Source organism: Barbus barbus (assembly GCF_936440315.1).
Source record: "Barbus barbus genome assembly, chromosome: 46".
Taxonomy (NCBI): domain Eukaryota; kingdom Metazoa; phylum Chordata; class Actinopteri; order Cypriniformes; family Cyprinidae; genus Barbus; species Barbus barbus.
In genome coordinates this window covers 20165315-20181256 of record NC_136724.1, presented here as the reverse complement: position 1 = coordinate 20181256, position 15942 = coordinate 20165315, and the positions used below count along the sequence as shown (strand labels likewise).

Sequence of the window (15942 nt, the reverse complement as noted above, 5' to 3'; positions counted from 1 at the left end):
ATTCAGGTTGTGTGAGATGAAACTCAATAGACTGAAAATTAGCAGCAGTAATTCCTTCTCCAAAAGTTCACCACTCTGAAAGTCACTAGATAATAATGACTGAAGGCTACAGCAGTGAAAGGGCAGGAGGAGAATCACAGAGTCAATCCCGTTCCAGAGCTGATACCAGGATCAGACTTTCCTCTGACTGTCTTCAGGTCATGCACCCAGCAGAAAGACTTCTCAAGGGTCTTTATGCAATCAGAGAGACTTTATGTAATCAATACTGGCGAAGGAAAATGGACTGAACATGAAGTAGCTGGTGTAGAGGAAGAGAAGTCTGGAATAATGCGGCAGCACAACTCTCCGTGATTATTCTCAACAAGATTTTTTTTTTTTTTAGTGACATACTGCCACATATGGTGACCCATACTTGGAATTCGTGCTCTGCATTTAACCCATCCAAAGTGCACACAGCAGTGAACACACACACACACAGACCGTGAACACACACCCGGAGCAGTGGGCAGCCATTTATGCTGCGGCGCCCGGGGAGCAGTTGGGGGTTCGGTACCTTGCTCAAGGGCACCTCAATCGTGGTATTGAGGGTGGAGAGAGCGCTGGACATTCACTCCCCCACCTACAATCCCTGCCGGCCCGAGACTCGAACCCGCAACCTTTGGATTACAAGTCCGACTCTCTAACCATTAGGCCACGACTTCTGATATGAAAGCATACTTACAGCTGTCCTGATTTATGATTACTCTTCTGATTCCTGGTCAAATCAGCATTGATGTGCCTCCTACCAAATCCACATCAGGCTTTGTCAGAAATATCAATTTTCTGTCAAGCTGTGCAAGTAGAGCAAAAAAAAAGTCAGTGTTTCACTCTGACTTGTAGCATCGATCATGCGAAAGTTGTATAAGAACTAGGGCTGTCAAAGCAATCAGTAGTTTTTATACACATGCAGTTCCTCATAAGGCAAGAAAATTAACTAAATAATATAATGCATAATATTGCAAATATAAAGTTATGCAGTTTCTTTCTTTTGATGAACACAAAAAAGATCAGACAGTTGACGGTAGCCATTGAAAAAAAAAATACTATGTAACTCAATGGCTCCCAAAAACTCATACAGGTTTGGAACCAGCAGGGGGTGAGTAAATGATGGCAGAATTTTCATTTTTCTTAGTTTAATGCATGCATGCTTAAAGGTTTTCAGTTCATCAGTGCATGTTTCTTCAAATAAATATTTTCATCAAAATGCAATAACTTGCTCCACGAGTGAAATGACTTTTGCTTTTGGTTTCCCATCCACGCTCATTTATGAATCTTAAAACTCAGAAAGAAAATCCTAAATTAAGTTCAGAAGAGGTCTCTCCAGCTATTCAGGCGCTTATGAAAGCACAGTATATACAACCTAATTTGTGGTATAGTCAAGTCTAAGACCATTTGCATTAAACATTAAAGAGTTTTCTTTAGAAGTCCAAGAATACGCTTGTGTACAGTACAGGTTGTAATTCAAGCTCAAAAAACAAGAGGGGGAGAACATGTAGTTCTCACTTACTGAAGGTCAGCCATGGTTTAGATTAATGGTGCTTTTCTTTACGAGCTCTGGAGCAGCTAAATCAATTTGAGTCTTAATGTGAACAAAAGCAGCACCTTTTTTCATCTTGGTGGCATTCAGGGCATAACGAGATGTGATGTGAGGACGTAGGGTTAATCACCAGATTGTCTATAATTATGAATGTCTGCGGTGAGCAGTGAGTCATTGGTGTGTGAAACGAGCTCCGCTCAGACCTTTAAAGAGCTTGAAATGCACACACACTGAGCCGCGCTCAACCTCGGCCTTCTCAAACAATCTCTAATTGGCCGGTTAAACGACTTGCACTGTGTACTTTTGGAAATTTCAGTATTGTAAATACGGGGAAAGCCCATGTGCGTATTTTTACAGTAAAATGTGCCATATTGGAAAACAACAAAGACTGAAATTGAGGAAATCTATGTTATTATGATTTCAGTTTCGGCACGTGAAAGAAAACAAATGGTGGTTGGTCACTGTACATAGCCTACCGGTCAGAGGGTCTTATATAAGGGATTCTTGCCAAAATAAACTGCAAAATGGAGCCCATTTCTGATGAGAATATCTGTCGCTATGTGCGAGCCTTCGGTGTCCACTACAGCAGAGCTGAGTGAAGGCTTTCAAATGGTTCGCTACAGACTTATGTCAGACGCCATCCTGAATTCAATGAGATTTTTCACCCAAAAATAAAAATTCTGTCATTAATTACTCACCCTCATGTTGATCCAAACCCATAAGACCTTTTTTCCTCTTTGGAACAGAAATTAAGGTATTTTTGATGAAATCCGAGAGCTCTCTGACCCTCCATACAGCAAGGTTACTACCACGGTCAAGGCACAGAAACTTAGTTAGGATATCGTTAAAATAGCCTAGTAGGCCTATTCTCGTAGCTTCGTAAAATTATGGTTGAACTAATGTCACATGCACTGTTTTACCGATGTTCTGTGCATTGAATGTGGCAGTTTCCTTTCATTTGTGTTCTGAAGATGAATGAAGGTCTTATGGATTTGGAAGGACATGAGGGTGAGTAATTAACGAAAGAATTTTCCTTTTTGGGTGGACTATCCCTTTAATGCAGATGAAAATAATACCATGAGGGGTAACACAATATTTATCAAATCATGTAATTTTCACAACTCAACTTTTTTTTATGGAGAATTTTTTTCAGCTGAACTTTCAGCATGTTGTTAAACAACATAGCCCATTGAACCCACTGCAATTCTATTCCTCAAAGACTCGTTTTCATTTCTGTCAAAAATTAAGTATGGTGCTACCCTGACTATGGGAACTGAGCAGCAGGGGATTGTGGGATTGACAGCAGAATGGAGCAACCTTGAGAGTGTCAAAAGGGTGAGATATTTGCTCTGAGGAGAAGGCACTTTGAAAGCAGCCAAAAGTGCTAGAGTTTCCAGTGAATTCAGTGTTCAAATCATATTATAGACACTGTATGTGGGTGCTTCTTCAACAACTTAAAGCGATGACCTTTTTTTAACTTCAAAGAACTTCAGCTTTTAAGAAATGTCACATACCTTGCATTTTTTTTTCATTCGACTGCCTTTGATTTAAAAAAAAATTAAATGTTTTGTGATTGGTCCCTAACTTTCCACGCCTCTTAATAAATGCAACACTCATGTGTAAGACACTGGAGAAAAAAAAGTGACAATATGTGACGATGTAAATAAATTACTATTGTGACTGTTCATTGTGGTGGAAATCACTATGAGACCATTTTTCCCCAATATTTTTTCCCCCTTGTATACCTAAGAGATAAAATACTGAAAAATCACCCCCTTGAGTTGCTATCTTACAAGTATCATAACCAATAAGCAGCTGGATCACAACTGATCTGAGATAAATACAAGCACCAGAACCAAATGTGTATCTCATTGCCAATGCAGCGCACTGCAAAGCGTTACTGAGGAATTAACATTGATTTACTCTTTATCCAACTCGGGTTTCTAGGGGACTGCATCAATACCAGCTCGACCTCACAGTTTGTGGCTGATCTGACCTGTTTTGAAGAACTCTAGGAGGTTTTGCAGGCAGCAACAACAGCGGTGCGTGGAATTCTAAGTGCTTTCCATCAGACAGTATCAGTAATGCTGAAATTACCAGAGAGACCTAATGCTGAGCTTCACCACACTAATGCAGAGCCAAATTAGTGTGTTAGACTCGAGTTTTATGCTGTGCAAGATTGTGCAGAAACCGTTTGTGTGTGGATTTTTACCACCTCACAGACAGCTAACTCCTCTCCTGACCCTCGGAGCAAATCCCCATTTCCTGTTTGAGGAAGACTTGGACACCTAGTGCTCAACAACTGCTTGTTATTGTGCGCAGAAAGCAATCATGTCTTTCTGCAGAACCGACTTTGCAAAAGCTGAACAACATGTATTGAAGAGATGCTGCTGATTTACCAGTCGAATTATATATTTATGCTTTTCACTGCCTTATGAAAGACCCCCAGCTGTTCCAAGAGACAACATAAACAGATGCTAAAAAAGCCAAGCACAAAATATTGATCCTAACACATAAAAATGCTATTTCACAACATTCTCAATTTTGAGTGATGCGAGACATACATTGACAGCCACATTTGCACAAATCTTAGTGCCTGCAGATTTTTATTCCTGAAAATGTCAAAAATAGCTTTTTGGAGGGAAGAATATTCTATTTTAAAAGAGAAAACAATGTGCTTTGCATTATGATATTATGAGCTTACTTTATAGCTTAAGGTATTTTGCTACAGTGTATAATTATATGACACAATGAGACAGCAGCTCATTATTTTCATCCTTCTTAAAGGTTTGATATATTCAAGTCCTCGGTTAAAAGCTCGATGGCAGATTGAATGAATCTCAACACCCACAAACGTTCTGCATAGACCATGATACTGTCAGGATGGCACATACGCACCAGTGAACTCTCATACTACTCTCAGACTAGAGAAAGGTTTAAACAGACAATGTGTAAAGCCACACTCCAAAAAATAAAGGTTCCAAAGGGGGTTTTCGCTGTGATGCCATAATTGAAGAACCATTGTGTTCCCAAAGAACATTTACATAATCTAAATAACCTTTTTCCTCTATAGAGATCCTTGTTGTTCCATAGATGTTTAAGGTTCCTCATGGATCAAAGATGCCAATAAAGAACCTTTATTTTTAAGATTGTATTATAAGAATGTTTGTTTTTCTTAAACACTGCATGCTTCATTGTGCCAGCCACAGATGCACACTTTAGTTCATAAAAAAAAAATCATTTACTTGTCCTTACATTTAGTTACATCTAAGTGAATAGGAGAAAAATAAGTATATGTCTGGTGATCTGCAGTCTTGCTGTAAATGTAGTGCTATTATAAATGTCTGGCCTCTAGTGGTCTTGAGCTGTCATCACAACACAGGAAATAAAAGAGGAATATTCACATTAAAAGAGCCTCTTCAAATAAAATACACACTACCTTTCAAATATTTGGGGTTGGCAAGACTCTTTTGTTTTTGAAAGGTCTTTTATGCTCACCAACTTATCTGATTAAAATACACTGAAAACAGTAATATTGTGTAATATTATCACACTTCAAAATAACTTGTTTTCTATGAGCGGAATTCTCAGATGCCAAAACTCCAGTTTTCACTGTCACGTGATTCTTCAGAAATCATTCTTATATGTTGATTCAGCGCTAAAGAAAAAAAAAAAAGTTTACTTTATATATTTTTGTGGAAAACATGATACATCGTTTTTTTTTTTTGGATGAATAGAAAGTTTAGAACAGCATTTATAAAAGACAAATCTTTTGTAATATTAGAAAGCAAACATTTTATCTATTTGATGCATCTTTTCTGAATTAAAGTATTAATTTCTAAAAATGAAGCTTGAAAAAATAAAAAAAAAGTCCATTCGTCTTCAGCCCCTCCTCTAAAGGAAATAAAACACCAGCTAACGATCTCAATTCCAGCGACTTGAGTGGACATCTCTCTTTCCACTGGGTCACAAGTTCAAACATTGATCCGAAGAATATATAAAGCCTGTTACAGCTGACTCGATATAACAGAAGCACAACTCATTACAAAACAGCTCTAATAGAATTCAGCCTTTAATGACTTTGTTCCTTATGCTTCAGCAAGCATAGACAATATTCAAATCAAAAAACAAATCAGTGCTCTAGGAAAACTTACTAATGTATTTTTTGGACATTAAGCTCAGTTGTGTGATTAGCATACACTGTTGCAGAGTGCATTTACAAAACCAGTCCTACGAGGGCAATAGAAGTCATGCACAGACTGCAAAAAAATAAACTACACGGGGATATTCATGCAACAAATAATATTGATGATCGGCAGTCATTAAGAACTGTTTTTGTTTGAGTATTTTGGTATGAAGTGTCTGTGATTAGACTATTTTCAGCATGTTAAAATGGTCTTCTACAGTTGAGAGAAAAGCTGGGCAGCATTATCCACATTGACAGCTTCCCGTGGAGCTTCTCTGACCACCTGAAATATACAGTTTACATGCAATGTGATGGTCAACATTACACATTTACAGTGCAAAAAAGCATTTGGACACATGAAAGTCATTGCATTTGATAAAATATAACAGTGGCATTTAGAGACAAAAACACATTATGCAAAACATTCAAGTTGCAGAATGTATTTGGACATTGTGGCTGTTTATTATTAGTACATGAGTACATCTAATCTAGTTATCAAATTTAAAGCTACAAATAAGAAAATAAAACTGACCTTTTGTGCTTTTTTGGGTTCACTGGATATAGATTTTGATATACTTTTGACATCTCGCTGTACTTCTGTGAACATCTGATTTAAGCTCTCCACTTTTTCATTTCTCAAAGTGTTTATCTGTGGGCAGAATATCAACTTATTTATATTTAAAATCTCTAAAACTGTAATGGCGCCTTACTGATGTAAACAAAACTTGAACTCACATGTTTCAAGGAGGTCTTGACGGGTTTCGCTTTGGTCTTGGGTTTAGACTGTTTGTTCGCAACCTGAAATACATTCTGCTGCTTTTTGCCTCTCTGTTTATTTTTGGCCATTTCTCCTCTGGACTTTCTGAGACCTGAACGACTAAACAGACAGCAGACAGAGACCAGTATGTGGCTAGACCACGCTTAGATGACACTCGATTCTAAATTAAACTTATCTAACAAAACAAATACAACTACATATAAAAACGTCGCATCTATTCCATAAACAGAAAAGCGTAGTTTCAACAATCAACAGCTCTTCCCAACATCCACGTGTCTGCTGTGTCTGTGCTTTTCCTTCACTGTACAGGTGCGTCAGCGCCATCTAGTGTTGCGGAGAAGACGCGAAAACATTAAATAAGGTCACGACAACTGATATAATCTATTATAAATCACCGGACACGACTGATTGAGATAAAAAAAAAATGTTGAAACAACGTATTGCGCACTTTATTTGTCCAAATATGAAACTGAACTACTCTCAGCCGTAAGATTGCAATCAATGTTTTATGGAAATAATTACAAATAAAAAATATATAGAATAAAGTAATATAGATGTAATAATAATTAATGCAATCAGCTATTAAATTAATTTGATAAAATAATTAATGAAACTGTAGGCCACACGCACACACTCACACACACTCACACACACGTAGCCTATATAAAATTTATAAATTCATATTTGGTCTACACATATACTTACAAGACAATTTTAAAAGCTACATTTGGCCCTTCTTTATTGGTGAATTTAAATATGCATTTACTCATTTGTTTGTTCATATATTAGAAATCCGACACTCGACCACCAGATGGCAATCAATCACTTTCTATTCGCAAGTTCAGCTTCAAGTACATTGATAAAGAGCTTTACAAATTCAGAACTTTACATATGCATACACATTTACAAATAACATCCACGCTATTTAAAAACATATCTCGACTAAAATTGCATTGGTTCCAGTATCTGCAGAAATTACAAGCTATTTTCACTATTGTATTCTATAAATTCATATTAAAATCCACAAAGTTAATATTTATTCTTGAGCCAATAATAAATAGGCACAGTAAAAAAAAAAAATAATAGCCTACTTATAATAATAACCTGATACAAATTACTCTGGCTGTTATAGTGTATCTGTGGACATACGCTACACATGGACATATATAGCTTAAAGGCATTGTGTTTATATCATTTGAGTAAAAAAATATATATATATTTCCATATATCTGTCTTCAGTCACAGGGTCTTTCTTTGTAAAGCGTCAAATGCCAGCTAAAGTAGCAGTGTTGTGCAAAACCGCCATTCATTCTCCGTAGTGATGAATCATTACTGCACTCATTGTCATTATTACTATGTCACTCTGTCACTCTACGTCACTAGAAACAGCGCGCCACAAGTATCAGATTATGCAATCACAGAATGATAAGAATGAAAGAATGTAGCAGCAGATCAAAGCTGAAGATTCCCGCATTCCGAGAGAGACGCGGATGGAGAGCGCGCATTATCGATCCCTCTGTAGCTCCTCCTGCTGCTGATCACACTTAATGTACGGTCATGTGGGCGAACAGCGTCCAGAAAGCCGCTATATAAATCCCCAGCTCATCTGTCCGAGGACACTGACACTGCTTCAGGACACTTGAAGACTCTTGCGCCGCAGCTGTCATAATGTCTAACGGATGGGGATACGCAGACCATAACGGTAAGACCCCCCTGCAATTAGGATTTTAATAATTCAGACTTTTTTTTTTTTTTGTCTCATCTGCATTTGCCCTCTTTGAAACTAAGACATATTCACCTTGGCTACTGCACAGTCAGCACCATCAGTGACAAGTGCAAAATGTACAGATTTTATGCATATTATGTGCACAACTATGCATATAAATTTGTATTTTTGTGTCAAATGTATGTACTTTTTTCTTCACACGAATGTGGATTTTTATTTCATACCAAACGCAGAAAATACCTTAGACACTGCAATTAAAATGCATTTTTCTTTCCATTAAAATGCACAGAAAATAATAATAATAATAATAATTATTATTATTATTATTAAAGGCAATGATGTTAGGATATTTTTTCTTCTTCACATAATTATGGATTTTTATGTCATTCTAAATGCAGATAATACAATGGACACTGCTATTCAAATGCATGTTTTAAATGCACATAAATATATATTTTTAGATTATTACTGTTATTATTATGGTTATTAAAGGCAATGATGTAAGGATATTTTTCTTCTTTAAATAATTGTGAATTTTAATTTAATCCTAAATGCAGATAATTCATTGGACACTGCAATTCAAATGTTGCACAAAAATATATGTATTTATTTATGTAATTGCTGAAATAAAATACAGGCTACCTTTAGTTTCTTTTTTGTACATTTTGTCTCAGATGCATACTTTTTTTAACATAAAGGCATATATAATATTTGTATTTTGATTTTATTTAGCCTTAAAAGCAAGGATGTAGCTGCTGTCAAATGTGCAGAAAGTGGTCTTTAAAATAAAATGTTATGTGCTGTAAATGTATTTTTGTCCCAGATGCATGTTGTTTAACCTTTGTATCACCTTCCACTGTAGGACCCAAGAAATGGTGTGAAAACTTCCCCATTGCTAATGGACCTCGCCAGTCTCCAATAGACATTCAACCCAGTGGAGCATCTTATGATAAATCACTGAAACCGCTTAAACTGCAGTACGACCCCTCCACTTCACTGGACATCCTGAATAATGGACACTCCTTCCAAGTGACCTTTGCCGATGATGACGACAGCTCAAGTTTGTGACCTCTAAGTTCATTTTTGATAATCAACTATTCCTGTATTAATCATTAGCTTTACTTAGGCAGAGGGTTCTTGAAACGACTGCAGTGTTAACCTAGATAATATTTAGAAGGAAAAGTTATATAATAATGAGGCTGCGTCTGACACTAATGCAATCCCGCAGTATTATATTGCTGAATATAGCTGCATGCTACCAAACATGCTCTTTCAGGAAGCATTGGAAAGCATTTGAAAAGTTGGCTTTTGCTCTAACTACGTAGTTAAACATTAATTTACAATAGTATGCTGTACTAGAGTGTTTAAAAGTCTTTAAATAGATAGTTTGCACACTATTTTTATAGGTTATGTTTATTTATGGGTTATAGTTTATTTTATTGCATGTCTAAGCAGGTGTAAAGTCAAAAATTAAATTAATGTGTGAAAATACCAGTGCAACACCTCCTTGACCCTTCAGCTATTTCTTCCTCCAGTGACACAGCAAATTTTGCTTAGAATTATGGGAAATCACACATGTGTTCACACAAATAATTGCACTGAAGCTGCTAAGCAGTGAATGGTTTAAGTGTCATTCATGTGAACTTTGACAGAATCAGTCGATGGAACCAGTGTAGCAAGTTTAACCATGTTTAGCCTGTTTAACAATTGTAACGTACTGTATAGATTTTCTTTGACATCACATTTATCATTTTTTTCTGTGTTTGCCTGCATTAGCTCTGATGGAAGGCCCGATCTCAGGTAAATACAGACTCAAGCAGTTCCACTTCCACTGGGGAGCCAGTGATGACAAGGGCTCCGAGCACACAGTCGATGGGAAATGCTACCCAGCTGAGGTATGAATCTCTGAGCATACTGGGAAAATGAAGATATAAGATGTTTTCTTTTATAATTAAGTATTAATGTTCCTAATAATCTCATCTTTAGCTCCATCTGGTCCACTGGAACACAGAATATCCCAGCTTTGCGGAAGCAGCCAGTAAGCCTGATGGTCTTGCTGTGGTTGGAGTTTTTCTAGAGGTCTGTGTGCAGTTGTACATTTTTAGAGTCTATTTACTTACCGCTTTGTAAGCATACACTGGGACGAATTCACTAAAATTATAATTAGAATTAAAATTGACTTTTTTAGGACCTATTTTCTAACCACTTTGTCAGCAAACACATTTACAAATTTACTAAATAGATACATCGCTTTTGCTTATGACATTTATGCGCTAAAATGAAATAAAAATATTGTGCCTTAGTTGCATTCTTTTAAAATTAGTATGAAGTCTTTCATTTTTAGGGTCTATTCACTAACCACTTTATCAGCAACACAGAGATTAATACACTAAATAGCATCATCACTTTTGCTCATTATATTTTTGCAAAATAGAATAAAATAAAATAAAATGCCTTAGTCACATTCTTCCCACAAATTTTCAAAATTGGGTTGAAGAAAAATTTAAATTTAATGTAAAGGTCACTGGACACCGAGTCCGAAATTTTCGCATGTTAAAAAATAGTGCTGTCAAATGATTAATCGCGATTAATCACATCCAAAATAAAAGTTTTTGTCTGCATAATATATGTGTGTGTACTGTGTATATTTATTATGTATATATAAATACACACACATACAGTATATATTTTTGAAAATATTTACATGTATATACATTTATATAATTATTTTTTTTAAATTATATATAAATATATTTAATATATAAACATAACATTTTTCTAAAATATATACATGCATGTGTTTGTATTTATATATACAGTACATAATAAATATACACAGAACCCACTCATATATTATGTTAACAAAAACTTTTTTATTTTGGATTCGATTAATCGCGATTAATCGTTTGACAGCACTATTAAAAAATAAATACGACATCACGTTATGTCAATCATGTTTACACACTGCCTTCGAAACTTTCATCTGTCTTAAAAAAAATTCGGATCAGGTTCAATTTTCTGCGTTTTCACATCCGTAGCATGCACTTTGATAGGAAAGGATGAGGAATACGACAAAAACGGAAAAACGCACGCGGAAATTTCGTACTCAGTGTGCAATGACCGTAAGTCTTGCATTTAGAGCGTATTTATAAATAATATAAAATAAAATAAAACAAAACAGTGTGTCTTAGTCACATTTATCTCACAATTTTTTAGTTTAGGATAAAAGTAAAAAAAAATTGTTTTCTCATCAGATTGGTGCAGACAATCCTAATCTTCAGAAGCTTCTGGATGCTATGGATGCAATCAAGTGCAAGGCATGTCTACCAATTCAATTACATTTTGTTGTCAGTTTTACTTCATGCTAAATATTGAAATAAGTTCTGCTTCATGGTCCATTTGTGTGTTATCTTGCAGGGAACGCAGACCTCATTCACAAACTTTGACCCAATCGTCCTGCTCCCTGAGTCTCTGGATTACTGGACGTACCTGGGGTCTCTGACCACCCCACCTCTGCTCGAGAGCGTCACATGGATCGTCTGCAAGCAGTCGATCAGCATCAGCTCAGAGCAGGTCATGCTCATGACACAATTTATACCAGTAATAAAAGCATAGATTGTGGAATTTATAAGTCACATGCTTAATAGTGAAGTGTGGCATCTCGCATAGCAGAGATTTGGATGTGCATCTTAAAGCAGAGCAAAGAACACCTTGCTGACTCAATTTGAACAGGATTAAGATCACAAATTATGTCTATAAAATACAAATTTGTATAACCTATTAGGTTGTGTAAATAATATGAATGAATGAATGAATGAATATATATAAAAACTATTTATATACTGCAATCAATACTTAAAACATTATTTGAGCTACCCAACTGCATGCAGTCTAACAAAAAAACATCTAATTATGATTGACCAGAGGAAATTGTAAACAAATGTACAAAACCATCATAGTCAGTTGTATTTTCTTCTCCATTCAACCTCTGCGGCATCTAGCCCTCATGTGCAAATTAACACGTGACCATATAACCCTGTCAAATGTTTACATCACAACTTTGGTTCAAGGCTGGTAATGTGTACATAACCTCAGGTGGCCAGGCCTCATTTCCTAGCTGCCTGTTCAATTATTGACTTCAAGAATACAAAATAACTTAACATGACATTCCGTTCAAAATATAAGAATGAATGAAAATGAGTTTGCTTAGGACAGTTAATGTTTAACCAGTTTGCAAACTATAAGCATTTCCCCAATACAAGTCAAATCACCATTATTTAAAGTACATAGTGCTTTATACAGTACAGATTAATTCAAAGCAGCAAAGCTGTTAACAGTAATTAACAGATTCAGATTCAGCTTGAGTCAGTTCACTGTTGATTCAGTTCAGATCAATTCAGCCCAAATCAATTCAACGAGATTCAATTCAGTGAAATTCAGCTCAAGTCAGTTCATTGTTGATTCAGATCAGTTCAGTTCAGCTCAAGTCAGTTCAGTGTTGATTCAATTCAGTTCTACTTAGCCCAAATAAATTCAACGAGATTCAATTCAGTGAAATTCAGCTCAAGTCAGTTCAGTGTTGATTTTTTCAGTTCAATACAACCCGAGTCAGTTAAATGTTCATTCAGTTCAGTTCAGCTTAAGTCAGTGTCAGTTCTATTACATGAATAGGAACAAATGCTGAAAACTTAGTATCTGTCTTTCTTTCTCTTCCTCTACAGATGAAGAAATTCCGATCTCTGCTTTTTACAGCAGAGGATGAGGAGGCCTGCTGCATGGTGAACAACTATCGCCCCCCTCAGCCTCTAAAAGACCGTGAGGTCCGTGCTTCTTTCAAATGAAGGACCCTCCGGACCCCACCTCCTCCTCCCCTTCCCTCCCTTCTTTAGCATGATATGCAAGCGTGGGGCCCCCGGGTCAAGGGCCTCAAAGCACCTTCACCTGTCCAGCAGACCAGTTCATTATTGTTCATTATTAGTGCAAATGCTTGAATTATTTGGATTTAGAATATGGTGCCAATTATGTATGATGCTCTGATTTACATGTGATTCATAGACAGACAAGAGAAGTAATATATAGACATGGGGTATTTAATATGTAAATGGAGTATATAAGTATATTTGTATTGCTGTAGAGTGATGACCTTTGATTTGGCCTGTCATTTTATATTTACATTTATGCATTTGGCAGATGCTTTTTATCAAAAATGACTTATATTGCGTTGATGGTATACAGTTTTTATTAGTTCATGCATTCCTTTTTACACTGAAAAAAGGTAAAATGTAAAAAAAAAAAAAATCACGTGAATTTGATTAAAAATAAATCAAACATTTGTGTTTATTAAATGAATTTTAATATAATATAAACTATAAAAATGTTATAAAATAAAACAAATTATTGCTTATATTAATGAACAATATAATTATACAATAATTAAAACATTATAAATATAATGTTTTAAACAAAACAAGATTAAATAATTAAAAAAACTTTTATCAGAGCACAGAAATTCTATTTATCTTCTTTCTACTACAAAATTTGAAATCTAATTCAATGTGTTACTTGCCATTTATTCTAATTATTTGTGAAATTTACTAGCAATATCGGAGCAAAAACAGTTTCTACACCAAATTTTTTTTCAGAGTAGATGGAGAATGCAGAATTTATTTTTGGCTAACAGCCCTCGATCAAGTTTGGTTTCTGGTCCTTTGTATTAAAGTTTGGGCGCCTCTGCTCTATAGACTAGACCAGCATCTCAGATTAAAATGCAAAGATACGGCAGATCGGCAGATTCCCGCACAGATGCCATCTGTCCTGCTGTCCTTCCCTGCCAGGCTGTAATCTCTCGCTGTCTCAGCAGTGCTGAAGCTTTATGAAACTCAATACTATCAGATTGCGAGATCTTGAAAAGCCCCTATGGTAAATGAACACATGTGGCAAAACATCCACGTCAACACGCAGAGAAATCACTCACAAAATCTAGCACATACTGTACAATCAGATTAGTTTTGATTTGAAATATTTGTGCCTCAGATAGTAATTGCATTTTCCTGTGTGTGTTCCTGAAAGATATCATTTATAACAATTGATATGCACAAGATTTCAGTTTAAAAGCAGTAGCAATAATTGCATGAAACCCCTATGTAATTCCTTAATGTGCCGTTTCTTGTTTGGACTTTGAGTAATTCGTCTCTTCAGCTGTATTGCAAAACGATGCACAAGCAACACAGTGAGTCTTAATAAAAGCCAACATGCCAATAGACAAATCTTGCAGGTTAAGCAAGGAGGTCAACATCAGCTCTTCTAAAGCACTGGGACCAGGGCTCAGATCTTACATAATGTGTTTATAAAGTCAGCAGGTTTGAAATATATTGTGTAATGTGTTATTCAATGTAATGTATTTGAATTTGAGGGCTTTGTTAAGCAATATTGTTCAGCCATACTCTGTTCTGCTATTTTCAAAGAGGATATTTTAAGTAAAGATATTTTATGCTTATCATATCTTGTGTTTTTGTGATGATTTACTAATGCTCTATTTGAATGGCAATTGATTTAATATGTGGAACAGGATGTAATTTCAGCAATTAAAGGTGCTAGGCAGTGATTTTCTTGCCATCTATGGAATATGTATGTGTTTTCTAACCATCCTATCTGAGCTACATTTTCAGGGATGCGTATCACTTAATTCCCATCAAGTCATATATTTATATAGCACTTTATACATCACAGATTGTTTCAAAGCAGTTTCATAAACAGAAAAATAATACTGTCTATGTTGCAAAGTTCATAAATTATGAAACAACTTCAATTTCAGCTATAAAGCTGCTCCACAATAGACAACAGTGTTATTATTCAGTTCAGTGCTGATTCAATTTAGTGTCAATGTCACAAAGTTAATTGATTACGGAAGTATTTCAGCTATAAAGCAGCTCTACAGCTCAACTGACCCTTCGCAGGGAGTTTGACTGACAGGTGATATGACCAATCATAATGCTGAATCTGTCATTTTGTCTGACAAACAAACCAGACAGAAGAGTAGATTAAAGTTGGTGGTCTTGAACAAAACAACAACCATAGCAGAAGCTTGATTTTGTGCCCAGTGACCCATTTTTGTGTTGTTTTTGAGGTTTGTGTTTGGATTATTGTACGGTTGGAAGATCCAGGCATGGCCCATTATAAGATTTCTAACAGAGTCAGTCACTTATTGATTTTTTATCTGTTGGTATTTGATAGAATCCATGATGCCATGTGTCTAAACAAGTTGTTCCGGACCTCCAGCAGAAATATAGGCTCACAACATCAAAAATACAGCAGTATATTTCATTGTACACATGGGGTACTTTTTATCCCTGTGTTCACCAAACCCATCTTGCGTGTTTGCTGCTAAAAAACTCATTTCTTAGTTTCATCTGACCATAGAAGCCAGTCACATTTGAAGTTCCAGTCGTGTCTGATAACTGAATATGCTGGAGTTTGTTTTTGGATGAGCTAGGAGAAATTTTCTTGAAACCCTTCCAAACAACAATTCTGACCCCGAGAATTTTCTGCAATTCTCCAGCTGTGGTCCTTGGAGAGTCTTTAGGCACTCAAACGCTCCTTCTTACCTTGCATTAGGACGATATAGACACACATCCTCTTCCAGGCAATTTTGTAACATTTTCTGTTGATTGGAACAT

The 15942-nt window shown here is 35.9% G+C and overlaps 2 protein-coding genes across 2 annotated transcripts; one reads left to right on the top strand and one right to left on the bottom strand.

Annotated features, from left to right (window-relative positions):
• Positions 1 to 5632: 5632 nt before the first annotated feature.
• Positions 5633 to 6845, bottom strand: LOC306864895 (ribosomal biogenesis factor-like). Its single transcript, XM_079409179.1, has 3 exons — positions 6498 to 6845; positions 6295 to 6411; positions 5633 to 6045 (listed from the first exon to the last, which is right to left on the bottom strand). Exons 1-3 carry the CDS (start codon positions 6606 to 6608, stop codon positions 5977 to 5979), a joined length of 297 nt encoding a protein of 98 aa, XP_079265305.1. The 5' UTR covers positions 6609 to 6845; the 3' UTR covers positions 5633 to 5976.
• A 1264-nt stretch (positions 6846 to 8109) lies between these two features.
• On the top strand, positions 8110 to 14764 carry LOC306865198 (carbonic anhydrase 2). Its single transcript, XM_079409665.1, has 7 exons — positions 8110 to 8242; positions 9129 to 9326; positions 10043 to 10161; positions 10253 to 10345; positions 11521 to 11583; positions 11684 to 11839; positions 12988 to 14764. Exons 1-7 carry the CDS (start codon positions 8209 to 8211, stop codon positions 13105 to 13107), a joined length of 783 nt encoding a protein of 260 aa, XP_079265791.1. The 5' UTR covers positions 8110 to 8208; the 3' UTR covers positions 13108 to 14764.
• The last annotated feature ends 1178 nt before the right edge of the window (positions 14765 to 15942 follow it).